Source organism: Nannospalax galili, unplaced genomic scaffold (genome assembly GCF_000622305.1).
Source record: "Nannospalax galili isolate Female #2095 unplaced genomic scaffold, S.galili_v1.0 scaffold161, whole genome shotgun sequence".
NCBI classification, from domain to species: Eukaryota; Metazoa; Chordata; class Mammalia; order Rodentia; family Spalacidae; genus Nannospalax; species Nannospalax galili.
Genome location: NW_008348586.1, coordinates 4,640,082 through 4,657,502, shown reverse-complemented (window position 1 = coordinate 4,657,502; position 17,421 = coordinate 4,640,082). Strand labels below are relative to the sequence as shown.

The following is a 17,421-nucleotide window of genomic DNA, read 5'->3' as shown; positions in this document are numbered from 1 at the left end:
GGGGTCTTTTATAGCTCCAGCTGGCCTGAACTTGCTATGTAGACCAGGCTGGCCTTGAACTCACAGAGATCTGCCCTCTCCCAAGTGCTGGGACTAAAGGTGTGCACCACCATACCTGGCCATGAGGAAAAGAGAAAATGGAGTTTTCATTTTGTAATTTTCAATTTTTTTTCTGTCATAACAGCCTCTAATAGTAGCAGAAGCTAGAATTTTTTCTCTTACTATTTTAGAAGTCCACTTGACACAAAAGATTACATTACAAGGCGTTCTGTTATCATTCACTGAGATAAATGAGGGAAAAGGCTCTGTTCTCACATGTCCCTATATTCTGGTTGTGCCTTCAGGAAGAAAGGGTCACAGGAATCTTGTGTTCCAATGAAGATGTCTTTGGGACATATTAAATAATATTACAAAAGTCACCAAAGGAGGAACTTCCCCTTCCCCTTACAGAAAGTAGGGTCAAAGGAGACTTTTTAAGTACTTATTTCTAGGCTGGGTGTGGTGGAGCATGCCTTTAATACCAGCAATCAGGAGGCAAAGGCAGGGGGGATCTCTGTGAGATGGAGGCCAGCCTGGTCTACAAAGTGAATACCAGGCCAGGCCAAACTAAGATTCTGACATCAAAGTTTACAAAACCAAATGAAGACATCAGTATCTCCTGCTGAAATCCAGGCATACTAGTTATGTGACCAAAACAGTGGATCAAGTCATCCCCCTGTATCCACCCAGAATTACTTCCAAGATCCTCTTTGGATACCAAGTTCCACGGATGTTCAAGACCTTTATATAAAATGATATGCCATTTACAAATACTCTACTTACATCCTCCCATATACATGAAATCATGTCTATATTACTTATAATACCTAACACAATGAAAATGTTATATAAATCATTGTTACACTGTATTGCTTAGAGAATAATGACATGAAAAGTCTGAACATGTTCAGTACAGATGCAATTTCTTTTTTATCCAAAGGTAGTTGAATTGGAGAATGTGAAACCCACCGATAAAGAGGGCAGGCCAGACTAGCCTATCCTGGCTTCATTTCTAAATGCTAAGCACTGCTGTAGAAGAGATTGGGACACAAACACGTAAATGTTTATCTCAAGAGCAGCCTTGGGGCTGGAGCGATGGCTCAGCAGTTAAGAGCACTGGCTGCTCTTGCAGAGGACCTGGGTTTTGTTCCCAACACCCATATGGTGGCTAACAACCATCAACAACTCCAGTTCCAGGGGATCCAATGCCCTCTTCTGGCCTCTACAGGCATTGCACGACATGGGTGCACTTAAATACATGCAGGAAACACACTCATACACATAAAATAATAAATAGAAATTTTTAAAAATAATAAAAAGCAGTCTTAAATGGTTCTGAGTTCATGCTACATTTGAACCTCTGCAGCACTTAACAGCTGGGTTACTTTGGGCAAGTGACAGAAACCTCCTATGCCCTGGCATTTCAATCTTCAAGGTGATTAAAATACCAGTACATCATGTGTTTTGGCAAGGTTTTATTCAGACCAGGGATGACAGTATTTAATACTTGCATATGCCTGTCACCTAGAAAACATTAACTACTATATTATTATTATCTAGTATTATTTGAATGTAGCAGAGAATTTTCATAGATGGGCATTCCCAGAAACAAAATTCCCCTTGCCTGCCTGTCTCACCACGCCGTTCAGCTCAACTAGAGGTGCCAAACTGAAGGGCAAGAATTTCTGATCTGTGGAATGGTCTTAACCTATCTTCAGCCAAATCAGAAAAATAAGAACAATTTAATTTGAATTAGAAGTCCCTGGTTCTAATTAAAGACCCATTCTTTGTTCTTGGATTATAACTCTTGTAAATTTTTTCCTTATAGTTTTTTTCCTAGTGCTATATTCTAAGCTCCTTGCACTTTTTTATGGTAATTTTTTGTTGTTGCTGTTTTGTTTTTTTGAGACAGGGTCTTGTAGCCACAGTTGGCCTGGAACTCGCTACGTAGACCAGACTGGCCTGGATCCACCTGCCTCTGCCTCCTGAATGCTGGGCTCAAAGGTGTACACCATCATGCCTAGATAATGGCCTTTTTTTTTTTTTTTTAATGAAACATTACCTGAGGCTAAATGTTTGGGCTTTCCTTTAAAATTAAAGCGCAGAATTTGAAGTTCGTAGTCCTATTCCGAGGCCCCAAATTGGGGAGATTCTCAAAGTTTAGAAATGACCTCAAAGTCTTCTTCCCTTCAAACGCAGCGCAGGACAGGTCAATCCACTCGAGAAGGTGACAGAGCAGATTTGGAGTAGCAATCCGGGTGGGGCGCAGTGCGGGGGTGGGGAGGACGAGAGGGAGGGGACGCAGGGGAAAGCGGGATCGCCTCTTCTATCTCGACCCTGCCCAGACTCGCCGCGAAGCCTGCGCCCGGCCAATACCTGACAGTGTTGGGAGCACAGCGGGCGGGGCGGAGCGAGCCAATGCGCGACCGTGTTACAGCAAGCAGCTACAGAAACTGGAGTCCCCGCCTGAAATCTATGGCTCCGGAAAGAGGAAATCGGGTAGCAGTCTGCCAAGGGCCCCGCATCTGGCGGCACATCCTACTGGAAACCCGCGAGGAGCCGCCCTGGCCCGTGGCCAGCGGAAGGCGACATGGATGGTCAGCCCGGGTCGGGGCGCTGGGGGGCTCGACTGGCGTCCGTTTGTGAAGTCAACCGGTTCTCGGCGACCACATCACAATGAGGCCCCGCAGGAACGGAAACGTGGAGCTGTAGGGATCGCTTAGGCGCTCTTAGTCATCCCTCACAGGCAAACCTGAAAACCAGTACTGGAAACGAGACTATTGGGGTGGGTCTTCTGATTGGTAAGAGCGGGGTGCGCCAGGTCTTGCTACCAACATTGTAAGGCCTCACAACCTCAGGACCAGCTGCCTCATCAGAATGAAATGAGGCTTTCAGACATACCTTATCATATGGAGGTGATGTGATGATAGAAGTGATGACACCAATTTCTCCATGGGCATTTAATCTGTTATTTATCCAGCCTTATATACCAAATTGGCTAATGTGGCCTTAACGGTTGTGCCGGGTAGCTTCAGGTCAACTTGACACACCAGGGCGGAGGGAACCTGAACTCCATGGGTTAGCCTGTGGCCACATCAGTAGGGTATTTTCTTGATTGTTAAGTGATGTGGGAGGGCCTAGCCTGCTGTGGGTGGTGCTACTCAGCAGGTGGTCCCAGTGTTGTATAAGAAAACAGGCTGAGCACAGGCCAGGAGGAGCAAGCCAGTTAGGAGTGTTCCTCTATGGTCTGTGCTCCAGGTTCCTGCCCTGACTTCCCTCAGTGATAAACCCGGGAAATACAAAGTAAAATAAACCTTTTGTTTCCCAGATTGGCCTTGGTCAGTGTTTTTAATCACAGTAACAGAAAAGTAACTAATACAACAGTATTTGCATATGTGAGAACACCTACTTATGACTAACAAGGTATCTGAAAGGAAGGATTTGAAGGACTAGAAACTGGAAGTGGGGAGACTACCCAGCCACCTAGCTTTGGGGCTGTTTGGATTTGATCTTTGGTGGTACCAGGAACAAGAGAAGGGAAGTGAGTTGATGGAAAGGAAGAATGAGGAATTCAGAGTTCCCAGTTCTGAAACCAGAAGAACTTAACTTTTCATGAAAGGGCAAGGTATCCCAGTGAAAATGTTCCATGAATAGTTAGAGATCTAGATCAAATTCTAGATCTAACCAGAGGTGATGGTTTGAGGAATTTCAGTGAAGATTGTTAGAACCATCAGAATTGAGTATCTCGAAATAGAAATACAGAAGTGTCTCAAACTGCTGGGGGGGCGGGAAGACCTTGTTAGGCCATAATGCCAAATCAATGAGAGATGAACCAGTGAGAATACTTGGTAAAATAAAAGCATTTTATTTGTATCAGTTAAGGAAAACATCAGACATTTGCTGTGGACTCCTGCTTTTCAAAGCCCATAGTCGCAGGCCTCAGGACTATCTTGTAGGTAGAGACCCACGAAACCATGAAAGGCCTTGGCATCAAGCAGGAGGGCCGATACTGCGGGATCCTTCTGCATTGCTGCCACCCAGAGCTTGAGTTTGGGAGTATGGGTTATGTACCTATGAGAAGAATAGGTAGAGATGTGAGCTAGAGCCACTGGGCTGGCATTCCAGAGTCTCAGATATTATACTTCAGTTTTGTTTTCCCCTAACCCTTTAAAAAGTATCTTTAAATTTTGTTTTATTATTTATTTTATGTGTATGAGTGTTTTGCTTGAACGTATGTAAGTGCACTTGTGTGTGCAATGCCTGAGGGGGCCAGAAGAGGGCATTGGATGCCCTGGAACTGGAGTTAGGGTCAGTGCTAGGGGCTCAGTGGTTAAGAGCACTGTGCTCTTTGCAAAGGGCCTGGGTTCAGTTCCCAGCACCTACATGGCAGCTAACAACCAACTCCAGTTCCAGGGGATCCAGCACCTACTTCTGGCCTCATCAGGCATTGCACTCATAGGTGCACTTACATACATGCAGGCAAAAAACTCTTATACATAAAATAAAAATAAGTAAAAAAAAAATTAAACCATCTCTAAAATGCATGAAATAGACTGATCTGAGTGGCATCAAAGAGGTCTTTGTTTCAAGGAGAGGAATCTGAGGTGAGGATGGAGTGACTTGCTCAGTTAGTACCAGAGCTTGTTCAAACTGACAGACTGAAAGAGAACTTGAAAGACAGCTAATAGTGTTAAATTTCAATTTTCTCCAGATGTGACTAAAAGTAGCCCTAAAGAGCTTACCTAAGAAGTAAGCCAATGTGGGTGGCTGTTAAACTCAAAGTGGCATTTAGAAAGTGTGAAACTCTTTAAGAGGAAAGTGTGGCCATAAGCCATGCAATAGTATTCTTACAAAAACATACATCCCCATGGATTTCTAATCAGCCAAGCAGTACATTTTTAACCATTTTACTCATGTCACAGCCTTCTTCTGTTCCCCGGGGATGAGGCGAGTAGATAATCTGACAGGCCCTGCAGAGCCTTGCATGCTCCTGTCTGTTCTCATCTATGCCAGTTACTATTTACTTTAGCTCAGAAAAAGTTCAATCTATACTATTACAATTTTCATCCTACATTATGCACAAAATATTCAAATGCCTTACTCAGTTAGCTCCAGTAATTCTAGCCGTTGAAACCAGGGCCACATGAGGTAATCAATCATAGAGAGAGTGTTCCCACCAAAAAAGGTGGTCTTCTTCTTAGTCAGAACCTGAACATTAAAGAAAACAAAAGAATGTACTTGTCTGTAGCAAAAAATGATCAAAATAATGAAGGCAAATTGGGTCTAAGCAATAGCTTTTATCCTGACATAGCCAAATTGGATATATCGTTTTGAGACAGTCTCCCTTCTGAGTGCTGGGATTGACAGCATGCACCACCACACCCAGCTCTAAATTGAACAAATGGAAAAAAACTCAAAACATTTTTAGAATCTGTCAAACATATATATAAGATGAAACAATTTAGCAAACAAAATGAAGGAAAAAAAATCACAAGCACAAGAACTCTACAAAGGACTGGTGTTCTGAATAGAAATAAATCCTAGAAATAAGAAAAATGGCAAACAATCAGAAAAACGAATGAGATTTCACTTTGAAAAAGATGACCAGATTTTCAGTAATCATTTGAAAATGTGCTCAGCTGAATTAGTTGTCATGAAATGAGAATTAAAACAAAATACAATACCACTATTTGGTCATGACAATAACTACAATTAGATAAAAGCTAAGCTAATTTGGTTTCTTCATATGGGTGCTGGTACCCATATGTGTTCACTTTGTAGAAAAACTGTCAAGTTGTACTATTATGCATTGATACTTCTCCACATTCTAATTTTTAGTTTAAAATGTACTTAGAATATCCTAGAAATAAACTGAATTAACTGTTAAACAGATGACAATTATTTGGATAACAGTAAATTTACTAAATTTAAGATGGTGAGTTATTAGGATATTGCCAAAGGAAATTGCTCAAAGAATATTCTATGGCTAATTAAACCAATGGGGGGGTGAAAGTGACTAAAATTCATTATATATATTCATATATATATGAAATTCTCAAAGTTTTTTTTTTTTTTTTGATCTTTTTGAGACAGGGGTCTCCTGTGGCCCCAGCTGGCCTGAAACTCGCTATGTAGACCAGGCTGGCCTTGATCTCGCAGAGATCTGCCTGTCTTTGCCTCCTAAGTGCTGGGATTAAAGGGGTGCACCATCATGTTATTCATTGTTATTTTAATGTTGATGTAATAAATACTTAAAGCCGATAAGCCATGTGTGGCAGTGCATGCCTATAACCTAGTACTCAGAAGACAGATCATACATTTAAGGCCAGTATGGGCTGCATAGTGGATTCAAGGCTAGCTGGGATCCAGAGACCTTAGTCTCAAAAAACTAAATAAAACCAAGCCCATTATGGCACTTTTAGGTATTTTGATTTACATAATGAGTAAAACCATTTACAGAAATTTGTTGTAAAAAATTTTATAATACTTGATATTATTTCTAACTGCAAAAAAGTGATTTGAACAATCAAATTTGAAGAAAAAATGGGACAAAGAGGAAAGGAGATATAAATTATCATTTATTGTGATAAAAGTTAGGAGAAATGATTACCTCCTCTAGCTTGCTGAATTCTTTCTGCAGTTCCTCTTTTATGCCAGAACGTTCTTCTTTATTTTGCACTCCAAAGAGTCTTGCCATCAAAGTTGGCACCTGGACAGAGAACAATTTCTTAGTTCATCAGTTTGAGAATAATGACATCGTCTCTCCTGCATAAAAACATAATAGAATCCTCATAGCCCGGGTATCCATCCAGCCTGCTGTAGAAAAGGCAAATGTGTACAAAGCCCCAGTGCTTACAGTGACCATGGTCTGATCCGAGAAACAGTTTTGTAGCCTAAGATGTTAAGTTGGTCCGAATTTTTAAATTTTCAATAATAGAACCTTATTTGGCAAATCTGAGCCAAAAATTTCCTGAACAGACACTGAGTGGAATAGAGTGAACAAATAGGCCTGGAACTAAGAGAACTTTCTAAAATCGCACCGAGAACTGGACTAATGGAAAGTGCCAACTGCTGCCAGTGCCCACTGAACACTGATGCGAGTCTGTAGAAGCCCAAGCCCTGACGCCATGGCTTGCTCCCCTGGAACTTAGACACCAGGAGCTCTGCCACCCCTCTTGCCAGCACCAGCAACCCACACTGGGCCTGTTCCCACACTGTACCTGTCTCTGTTGAAGGCTGCTATGTGTGTCTGACCAAAAGAGCTTAGGTCCCAAGCCTTGGTCCCAACTGCAAAGGGAGCTGGGGAAGAGAAGCTTCTCAGCAAAAGACTATTCAAAAGGGACTTGACTACTTGAAGACTTGGGCTGTCATGCCAGATGCTTTAATGAGTGTGGTCAAGTTGTGTGTTTTGATAAGTGGTTCTTTGAGATCACCTCATTGTAAGCATGAAAAAGCCCACTCGTGCCAAGTTAAGAAAACGGGTAGTTGTAGCAACAATTTCATGAAGTTTCGTCAGTGTCCATACAGCTCGCCCTCACTAGAACTGAAGGTTTGCAGGCGGCTTTTTCACCTACATTTCCATCTTTGCCTGCCTAGTGGTTCACCCCTGATTTCCCTTAACATTTGCTCCATATTATTTTCCATCAGTTCCCTTTGCAATGCTCCTGACTTGGGCTTTCCCTAAAAAGTGTACTTGTATATAAATAGCTTTGGTTTTTCAAGTCTCCAGTGAGATACAGACAGCTCCAAAGCTTTGCACGCTTAGTGTCTTAGTTTGTGTCTCATTCCAAATTTCCAGGAGTGAAGATTATTAGCCAGGTACAGCAGGACAGGGTGCGTTTCTATCATGATGAGTTGTGACTGGGAGGTCACATTATTCCCTAAGAATAAACAGGGAAATAATGATGGGTATCTCCTGTTTTACTTTTCATGCTCAGTTTCTTCCTAGACAGTATAGTAAATCTCTTAGTACTGATTTTTATTGTGTGTGTATGTGTGTGGTACATGCATATGCGTGTGGGTGCAGTGAACCCATGTACATGCATGTGGAGGGCAGAGCAGAATGTTAGGTCTCTTCCTCTATCACATCCATCTTATTGCCTGTAGACAGGGTCTCTCACTGAACTGGAAGCCTGCTGCTTTAGCTAGGCCAGCAAGCTCTCAGGCTACCTGCCTTCCCTGCCCCACCCCACCCCCCCTGCTGTAATTAATGCAGCCATGCCCAGCTTTTTAATGAGGGTGCTGGGGATTCAAACTCAGGTCCTCATGCTTACAAAGCAAGTGCTCTTTCCCCATTGAGCCATTTCCTCAGCCATCTTGGCAGTAATTTTTAAGCTTCCCAGCATTTGATGTACTTGATTAATATTGTATTTCCTTTATATAAACTGCCAGTGGCCACCCCTCTATTCTGCCTAAGCTGGAGGATTCCTCTTTCTTCTCTAATTCCTAAGATACTATTTTCTCCTTGTAACTCTACCATCTTCTATATATATATATATAATTTCTTTCTCTGTAGACAAAGCATTCCTTTCTGTACTGACCATCCTACCAAGATAATACATTTGAAGGGTTGTAACAGGACATTGCTATTCTTAGTGTCTAAACAGGTATCTGTAAGTCATTTCTTTATTACTCTGAAGTAATCCATGCTGATGCTAATTAAGATGCAAGCACAGCACATTCTTCTCCAGGAACTCCATGTATTCAGTCAACACAGTTATAGCCTATACACAATAATGTACACATTGCTGAACACTGTGACCATGACAAGTGCTAACACTGGGTAAGTACCATCTCTCACTCTGTTCTGGGCATTTCGTATTATACCTATTTACAAATGATGAACTAAGGCACCAAGAAGTGAAATAGCAAGTAACTTAGTCTCACAATGTGAAAGCTATCCAACTAGTCACAAACCCAGGTAATAAAGGACCAATGATCAAAACACAGTCTTTGCCCTTGGGGAGCTCGCATTCCCAGTGTAATACAAACAGAGAAGGCAGGCAGTTGTGAGAGTTGAAGGCCATCAGCCTTGATGAGAAAAAGTTAGCATATCTGGGACCAGAGCTGGAGTCCTAGCCAGCTTGGCAGTATCCAAGCATACATATCAAAGATGCCTAGGCCAAGTGAGAAGAGGCAAGACTCTTCCAGCATGAGCTGAGAAGGGAAGACTAAATAGTTAGCATGCAAGGAGTTGGGAGAGGGCAAGAGGGTCACTTTAAGAAGGTAAACAGAGAGCCAGGCATGGTGGCACATGCCTTTAATCCCAACACTTGGGAGGCAGAGGCAGGCAGATCTCTGAGTAAGGCCAGCCTGGTCTACATAGTGAGTTCCAGGCTAGCTGGGGCTACAGGGAGATCCTGTCTCAAAAAGATCAAAAGAAAAAAAAAAAAAAAGAAGGTAAACAAAACAGAAACCAGTTCACAGAGGGACTTGTAGGACATGTTAAAAAGACAAGGGCACATTCCTCCTATGCTGCCCTCTCCCAAGCCTCAGCCCCAACACAAGACAGTATGATTTAATTAAAACAAAACAAAAGCTTTTTCAAACAGGAGCTGAAGTTTCTCCCATATACCTTAGAAAATAGCTCAAAGATCATCTTTTGACAAGCTTTCTCGTAAGGGTCACTCGGCAGCAACTTCTTCTCCGGATAGACTTCATCCAGATATTCACAAGTGATGACAGATTCACAGACCAAGTGGCCCTGACTATTCTCCAGGACTGGTACCAGCCCAAGTGGATTCTTCTCAAAGAACCACTCAGGCTTATTTTTCAGGTTGATGTTGATGACTTCGTGACTGAAAGAAACAAGACTTGAAGGCAAACCATTTTCTTCTGGACTAATGCTAATTGGTTCTACCATTTACTTAGTTGATAAGACTTCAGTTTGGGGAATCAGTTCTGCCTTGATCTTCTCCCAGGCCTATTTTTTAGCTTAAGAATTTTACTATAATAGATTCCTTCTACAAGTAAAACCAGGCACTGTTTTTTTTTGGGGGGGGGGTTGTGTGTATGTATGTGACTTTTGTTTCATGTAACAGCCTCAGGATCCATCTATGTTGTCACATGTTGCAGAATTTCATTCTTTTTAAAGGTGAAGCAGTATTCATAGAGTATGTTTTCTTTATCCACTCATCTGTCAATGGCCATCAGCATTATACTACTGTGACTAGTTCTGCAGTGAACTCAAGAGGGCTAATATTTCCTAGAGATCCTGATATGAGGCAACTAATTGGATTATTTTCACTATCCATTCAGTATACATTAATTTCATTTCAGCTCAGTTTAAAATGAATTGATTCCACCAAATTCATTTTGCTAGTATGAAATTTAAAATCCTTACAAGGATATTAAAGAATCCTAATAATCTAGTAAACCAGAAAAATCATACAAAGTAAAAGAGTAAACTAAAAAAGGAGAAAAACAGCTAGAGTCAGACCAAATCTAGAGCGTAATTACATCTGTCTTGTATCTTGGAGAGATTACAGGGGAAATAAAAGAAAGGAAAAAACTATATAATTCTTAAAGCAAGGTCTGTAACTGTAGAAGCAGGATCAGTGTCCAACAGATTACAGCAGGATACACCCACACCTTTTCTTTCCTATTCCCTCACCCACAATGGAACAGCATTTTGTTTGAGGATTTAAGTATGTAACCCTTCACAAAAACAAATGCCCCGTTTGAACACTAATAGGTGCGTATTCAAAGGTTCAAATGCTGACAGAATACTGAATGTACAGTCCAGCTGTTAAAAAATAATAAGACCCTCTTCCAGAGACTAATCAACATTTCTAAAAATTATACTTTGAAAATAAGAAGTATGTCCTGGGCCTTAAAGTTCAAGAAGTTTCTCAGAACATGCATGAATGTTGATAGCTTGGCATTTTGAGCCAACACACCTGCCCCAACAGTTTGGAAGATGCTCCTTAGAGGAACACTACGCTTAGATAGGTTACATCATATGCTAAGATTAGAGTACTTTACTAATAAAAGTATCCTGGGGTTCAGAGTTAAAACTGATCTGTGAACACAGTAGACCTGTTATATGCACTCTGAAAGATATCTCCTCCCTCCCCAGTATGATGGTAAAATAATTTCAATTTTGCTTTAGAAAGCTCTTCTGGTTCTTAGCTAGGGCCATGCTGCTTTGTAAAGCTCCTCCATTTTGGCTGAACTGAGAACTCCGGTAACTGCAATAATTTGGTTTCCAAAATGAAAGTAACGTTTAACTTGTTTTCCTAGATTCTTACCCTTCCCCCACACTATTGATCTAGAGTCAAGAACAACCACAAAGCCTGTTTGTCATCCTGACTTGACTTTTTTTTACTCACCACTCTCTGGTTACCTATAGCAATGGCCAACTGTGTGCCAAAAAGGGGAACTTTTTCAATTCCTTTTCTGCAAGCAGATGCTTAGGGAGGCTCTGATTCTTACAGAGCCACCCCACACCTCCACCCTGCCAGTTTTCCCCAAAATAAACGTTTCTGCACTGTCTTAAGTTACTCACTCCCTAGTCTGTCTTTCCTTCTCTATGAACTTTCACTGGTAAGACAGGTAACACTTTTCAACGCAGAGTACCAGGAGACACAGCACAAGACCTTGTGCCCCTGAATCCAGCCATGTCCTACTCCTGGATTTTCCCATTTATATGAGTGCTATAATGTCTTTTTCAATTCAGTTTAAGATTCTTAGTTACAGTAAAAGAGCTATGACTACTGCCAGCAAATTTATTTTAGGTATTATAAAGTATTTTCTTAAGAGACCATGCTCGCCAAATGAAATCCAAATCTTCATGAAGTGATAGCTAATTAAAAATACTTTTTTTAACTTAGGATACATCTTAAATTTCTCTTAAGGAAAAGAATTACCTGCCTAGCCAATTCTTTTAGGCTAAAGTTAGTTTACAAACTTTAAATGCATAGATGCAAGTGAGGGTCCACACAGCAGGTGTCTAAAAAAAGGTCCTCCAGGAAAATGGTTCCAGTGGATAATGGGCATCAGAGAAAAGCCAAGTGACTCACAAGTCAGTGACTGTTAGTTCCAATAATGTGGCTTTCCAAAAAGACTTTCTAGACAGACACTTCTTTTTTGAACGGAGAAATAACCCGACCTACATTGGCTGTTCTGGGACAGTCAACAGAGAACTGTGCTGAGGGTCAAGATCTGACTTTTGCACTGTGTTAAGAGCTGCCCTGCATGGGGAGTGACCAGAACGCAGTCAGACAAGGATGGAAAAGGCCCCATGTGAAAGCCAACAGCACTGGGGCAGGCATCTCGGAACCAGAGCTAAGATCTCTGCTGCCAGTGCTCAGTGATTTTCAAGGAGTGATCTTGAGCGAACCAGCGGCTTTTATGCAGACTGAGCCGGCTCTGGGAGTGCTTTGCTCCTCGGGCCTCACCGGATTCCCTTGGCCTTCAGGACCAGCAGCGTCCTCAGAGCAAACGGGCAGAACCTCATACTGTAGACGCGGATCTGGCCCTCCGGGACCGGGCCCGGGGACGCGCTTCCTGCAGGAGAGAAACGTGGTTATGGCGCGGAGCGCTGTGGGGACCGAGCCTCCCGCGGTCCTCGCCGTGCGCCCCGCTCCCCGCCTCCCTTGCCCGCGCCTCACCGGGCAGGACTCACCCCTCCCCAGGCTCCTGGTTTCAGACACCCCGGACATAGCGGCACGCACAGGACGATCACCACGCGCCTCCTGCTCTAGGACAGTCTCCACTGCCTCTAGGGTTTGCGGGCGGTTCAGGAAGCCTATAACTTCTCCCTCGCCCTAAAGTGCCCGCCTCCAGCCCCGCCTGAACCGGATTCCCTGGCCCCACGCTTAAAGAGAACTGCGCCCACAGCGATCCGCCCTGCGTGACCGCGACCTTCGCACACAATAAATTTCTATGTTCCACTGCAGCCTAAGTGCCTGGAGCGACAGTGCCACGGAAACCCCCTGCCCACCGCCATGCGGCAGCACTTCGGGTTTTACAGGCCAGCTTGTGTCCAATGTTGTATGCTGGCCACCTGGAGCGGCACCAAACATGCTCCGAGCTACCCCACCCCAGAGAGACGGAAAGAGGTCTCTAGTCTGCCTCAACGTATGACCCGGACTCTGACCTCCCTATCTCTCACTCCCCAACCACGGTGGTGTGCCTTTGATAGTTCATGTGGCAGTAGGAACCTGGGCCCTGTTCACTGCTCTCCCTCAGCCCAAGACTTTCCAGACTTCAGGGCCAGTGGCCTGGGCTCACTCAACATTCCAGACAGTGCATCCAAAGGCTCCTGCTGTCACTCTAACTCCCTAGAGCTCTTCCAGCCTCAGGGATAGCCTTTTCCTTTTTCTTTCAGTACTAGCTTGCCGTGACAAGGGCAGGGCCACAGTCCCTACTGTCACCCACAGAGCACATTTTAACCCACAGGAAAGAGCACACATCTGGATATTGCCAACCTCAGAATGGTGGTGGTGCTTTAAAAAATCTATCCATAAAATATCTGTTTGGAATCCCTGGAAAGGGCACAGGTTGATTTAAGCAAGTGGGCTTAGTGAAGGTAGCCTCTTAGTTCTACAGAAAGATCTGGCCAGAGGGTATGCTCAAACAACACCCTTTAACTTGGGAATCAAGAAAGCAGGGGAGTCCTAAGGCACCAGGACATGCATAAAAAAAGACTAGCCAATGACTGAAAGCTAGTAACTCCTTGCTATTTAAGAGTACATCTGTTTTATTATTATTATCATTATCTTATTATTATTGGAGGGGCAGAGAATAAGACACGTTTTGGAGATTCCTCCAGTGTTGATACTGACCTCTTCTTATGTTCACTAGAACTATTGAACAAAATACCAAAGTGGCTGTGCTGGATAGCTTTAGTGTCAATTTGACACACCTGGGTTGAGGGAGCCTCAGTTGGGGAATTGCCTCCTTTGGACTGGCCTGTCTGTGGGGCATCCTCTTGATAGTTGAGTGATGTGGGAGGGCCCAGCCCACTGTGGGTGGTACCACCCCTGGGTAGGTGGGCCTGTGCTGCATAAGAAAGCAGGCTGAGCAGGGGCCAGGAGAGCAAGCCAGTTAGCAGCTTTCCTCCATGGCCTGTGCTCCAGCTCCTGCTTCCAAGTTCCTGCCCTGAGTTCCTACCTTGGGCTCCCTGATGAACTGTGACCTGGGAAATGTAAGCTAAATAAACCCTTTCCTCCCCAAGTTGGTACTGGTCAGAGTGTTTTGTCACAGCAATGAAGAGACAGACTAAGACAGTGGCTTCACCAACAGATGTATCTGACAGTCCTAGAGGCTGGAAGTCTGTGCTGGTTAGTTTCTAACAATTTGACACAAACTACAGACACTTAGGAGGAGGATATCCCAACTGAAAAATTTCCTCCATCAGATTGGCCTGCAGGCCTGTCTGTGGGGCATTTTCTTGATTGCTGGTTGATGTAGGTGGGCTCAGGATAGATAAGTAGCTGAGCAAGCCAGTAAGCAGCATTCCTCTGTAGTCTCTGCTTCAGTTTTGTTTCCCAGTTTCTGCCTTGAGCTTCTGTCCTGGCTCCCCTTAGTGATGGACTACAAATTTTAAGCTGAAATAAATCCTTTCCTCCCATATTGCTTTGGTCTTTTTGGGACAGGGTCTCCTGTAGCCCTAACTGGCCTGGAACTCAGCTATGTAGACCAGGCTGGCCTCAAAGTCACAGAGATCCATCTGCCTCTGCCTCCTGAGTGCTGGGATTAAAGGCTTGTGCCAACACCTGGCGCCCAAATTTATTTTCATCTTGATGTTTTATCACAGCAACAGAAAGCAAACTAGGACAAAAATTGATGCCAGGAATCTGGGATGTTGTTAAGGAACCTGACCATGCTGTTTTGGGGAGGACTGTAGAGGATTTTGGAGCTTTGGGCTGGAAGAGTCATTGAGTGCTCAGAGCTTAATAAGCTGTTGTGCGAACTTGGAAATCAATGGTGAGTGCACTGCAGACAGTGAAGACGAGGCTTGTGAAGTTTCATAGGGAAGTTTGAGAGTTCCTCAAAGACACTATTGGGAACATTTGTGTAATAGTTTTAATTAAGAAACTATGGTTTCTGGTCAGCTGGGGCTGAAGAATCAGCTGTGATTAAGAAGAGACCAGAACCATAGAAAAAAAACCTTTGCTTTACTAGGACAATCGATGCTGAAATATCAGCTGTGACTAATATAAGGCCAGCATCACTGAAATGAAATTTTCTGGGAATTATTTCCTCAGAATCAGCATGCAGAAGCTGTGGTCCAGTGGAGGGGCCAAGGCAACAGGTCATGCTGGCAGCCAAACTTGGTAATGTGTAAGGGTCTCCCCCTGATACTGGCTTTGGAAACATTAAAGCTGCAGGACTGAAGGGGTCATGGAGAGCAGCTGAGGCTTGGCACTGTGAGAGGCCATTGGTAAAGATTCAGCCTCAGTTGCAGTAGAAACCCCAGGGTGGAAGTGATCATGGAGATAAGTTGAGGCTTGGCAGCATGTCTCAGAGTCAGAGTCTGAAGAAAGCCTTTGATGAAGGTGAAGCCTGAATTGCAGCGGAGAACCCAACATATTGGAGATGCCAGGACTATGATATGATCACCAAGGACAGCAGCAGGTATGGTGTGCAGGGCAGCCTGCACCTACTGATAAACTGCATCCATGTGTGTGCTATGGTTGGCAAAGCCAGAGAAGTGGAGCTGCTCAAGCCTTTTGGAGCCTGAAAGATCATGTGTGAGTCCTAGATGTCAGACATTGAACTACAAGACATGATTTACATTGCTGGATTTTGGGGTTTGCTTTGTTTTTATTGTAACTGTGCCCTTGTTCTTCCCTTTTAAAAGAAGATATATAACCTGTTTTGGCTTTTGGACTTTAGATTTTTATTTATCTATTTTTTTTATGTGTTTGAGTCTTATGCATGTATGTATGTAAGTGCACTCATGTATGGTATGCAATGCCTGTGGAGGCAGAAGAAGGTGTTGGAGTCTCTGGAACTGGAGGTATAGACAGTCGTTAGCTGACATGTGGATGCTGGGATTTGAACCCAGGTCCTCTGCAAGAACAGCCAGTGCTCTTAACCACTGAACTATCTCTCCAGCCGCAGACATTGGATGTTTAAAAAGAGCTTGGACTTTAAAGTTGCTGGAACTTTAGTCCCTGGGCCTGCAGGACCCGCTGCAGGCCTCTCTCCTACCCGCAGGCCTCTCTCCAGCTAAAGTCCATCTCACCATCTGCGCCTTGACTCTCCTGGCCTCATTCACCCTCCCATCTCCCCCGCCAGTCTCTCTTCCTAGTTTGGGTCCTGCACCATTCCTTGTCTTGGGGACCCAGACACCTGGGGAACCAATACTGCTTCCTGATCCTTTTCATCCAGACCAACTTAGTGCCTTCTCTGGGCCCCAGTAGCACTGCTTCTGGGCCTGGCCCTGCCCTCACCTTCCTCTGCTTCCCTGGGCCTGCACCACCCTCCAGCCTCTTTCTGGGATGCCAGGGCTGACCTTTCCTCTTCCTGGTCATTTGCATCCAGACTAACCCAGCTCCTCAAGGCAGTCCCCAGAGGTCCTTGGGGCCTCCTCATGCCCCATCTGCCTTTGCATCTCTGGTGGCATGGCCACAAGCTGCCCTAGACCAGCATCTTTCCTGGGCCAGGTTACCAGGCCAGTCCAAACCCCAAATTGCTGAGGCCAAAATCATTCCTGGAGGGATCCTGACCTTAGGAGAAAGCTTGAAAACATCTGACCCTCATCTGCATTGGGCCTCTGTGGGAACTCCTGAAGACAAAAGCAATCTGGCCACTGCAATATAAAATCAAATAGAGAACCGGAAGCTTAGACAAACCAGCTTTTCATGCCCCAAAAGTAAACCACAAAGACACATAAAGTTCACAAAAAGAAGCAGACCTAAACTTGAAGGCCTGAGTCTCACACAAGAATCAGAAACTACAAAAGAAATTCACATGTCAAAATCAGAGAGAAAAAAAAATAACAGGAAAAACCAAAATAACATATCCCCACCAACTACTAATAGTCCTCTAGGGGAGTACAGTGAGAACACCCTAGAGATAATGCAGGACATGGAACTCAAAAGAACAATTATAAACATGATAAAAGAATTCAGTGAATTTAAAGAACACACAAAAAAAGAAATCAAAGAACTGAAGGAAGATAGGGATAAACTTCTGAATTAATTCAGAAAAGAGTTAGAAATATTTACGAATACTTAGGCTGAAATGAAGAAGGAGTGAAACACTCAGTAAGCCAATTAGAAACGACAGGAGAAAGCCTCACCAATAGTATGAATGAAACGGAAAACATAGAATCAAGACTGGAAGATAAAAGTGGACGAACTAGACCACTCAAGCAAAGATTATGAAAAATTTAAGAAATCACAAGAAAGGAATATGCACCATAAAAAA

General features: G+C 43.7%; 1 protein-coding gene across 1 annotated transcript; it reads right to left on the bottom strand.

Annotated features, from left to right (window-relative positions):
• Window positions 1-3,881: 3,881 nt before the first annotated feature.
• Window positions 3,882-12,824, bottom strand: Gsto1 (glutathione S-transferase omega 1). Its single transcript, XM_008845706.3, has 6 exons — window positions 12,665-12,824; window positions 12,438-12,546; window positions 9,614-9,836; window positions 6,650-6,748; window positions 5,141-5,247; window positions 3,882-4,110 (listed from the first exon to the last, which is right to left on the bottom strand). The coding sequence occupies exons 1-6, from the start codon at window positions 12,699-12,701 to the stop codon at window positions 3,957-3,959; spliced, it is 729 nt and encodes a 242-aa protein (XP_008843928.1). The 5' UTR covers window positions 12,702-12,824; the 3' UTR covers window positions 3,882-3,956.
• Window positions 12,825-17,421: the final 4,597 nt, after the last annotated feature.

Excerpts from the sequence above, each read along its gene's own strand:
- Gsto1 (XM_008845706.3), bottom strand. The coding sequence starts at position 12,701 with ATGTCCGGGGTGTCTGAAACCAGGAGCCTGGGGAGGG. Across the intron at positions 9,837-12,437 it reads CTGAAGGCCAAGGGAATCCG|TCACGAAGTCATCAACATCA; the intron begins GTGAGGCCCGAG and ends TGTTTCTTTCAG. Across the intron at positions 5,248-6,649 it reads AATTCAGCAAGCTAGAGGAG|GTTCTGACTAAGAAGAAGAC; the intron begins GTAATCATTTCT and ends TTTAATGTTCAG.